At 68.2% G+C, this 450-nt stretch overlaps 1 protein-coding gene across 1 annotated transcript in view; it reads right to left on the reverse strand.

The window, feature by feature from the left end:
* The window catches only part of MFAP4 (microfibril associated protein 4), a 2,392-nt gene extending 2,160 nt beyond the window's left edge, over positions 1-232 (reverse strand). The window contains 1 exon segment of the mRNA XM_077746698.1: positions 182-232. Within this exon segment, the coding sequence (XP_077602824.1) occupies positions 182-187 (6 nt within the window). The 5' untranslated portion in view covers positions 188-232.
* Between the last annotated feature and the right edge of the window lie 218 nt (positions 233-450).

The raw sequence follows: 450 nt of genomic DNA on the forward strand, positions 1-450 counted from the left end.
AGCACCCCCTGCCAGCAGCCCCTTGCCTTCCCCCTCTGGCCCCTCTTTTCCCACCAGAGAACCCCCACTCTCTGGGCCTCACAGCTTAGGAGTCTCGACTGGATCACGAGAGTGTCCTGTGCTTCGTCGCCCCCTCTCTGGTGAGGGCCCTCTTCCCTCAAGCGGGCTCAGGCCCCAGTACCTTCATGCTGCCGGTTCAGCTCAGAGCGGCCGGGTGTCTGCTGCCCCAGACGGCACCCGCCCAGAGTTATGTGCTGGGCCCTGGCCAGCCGCCCCGGCCCCGCCCCCTGTAGCTGCAGAGCCCCCCTCTCCCCTCCCCGGCACTGACCCGGCATCTGCTTTCACGGTCAGGGGGGCCAGGGGCTGTGGGGCCCGGGCCAGGGGACCACCTGCGTCTCATTAGGCTGTCGGGGGTAGAGCGCTGGCGAGTTAGCTCGCTGCTGAGTCATC

The sequence above is a fragment of the Crocuta crocuta genome, unplaced genomic scaffold (assembly GCF_008692635.1).
Source record: "Crocuta crocuta isolate KB4526 unplaced genomic scaffold, BGI_CrCroc_1.0 scaffold139, whole genome shotgun sequence".
NCBI lineage: Eukaryota > Metazoa > Chordata > Mammalia > Carnivora > Hyaenidae > Crocuta > Crocuta crocuta.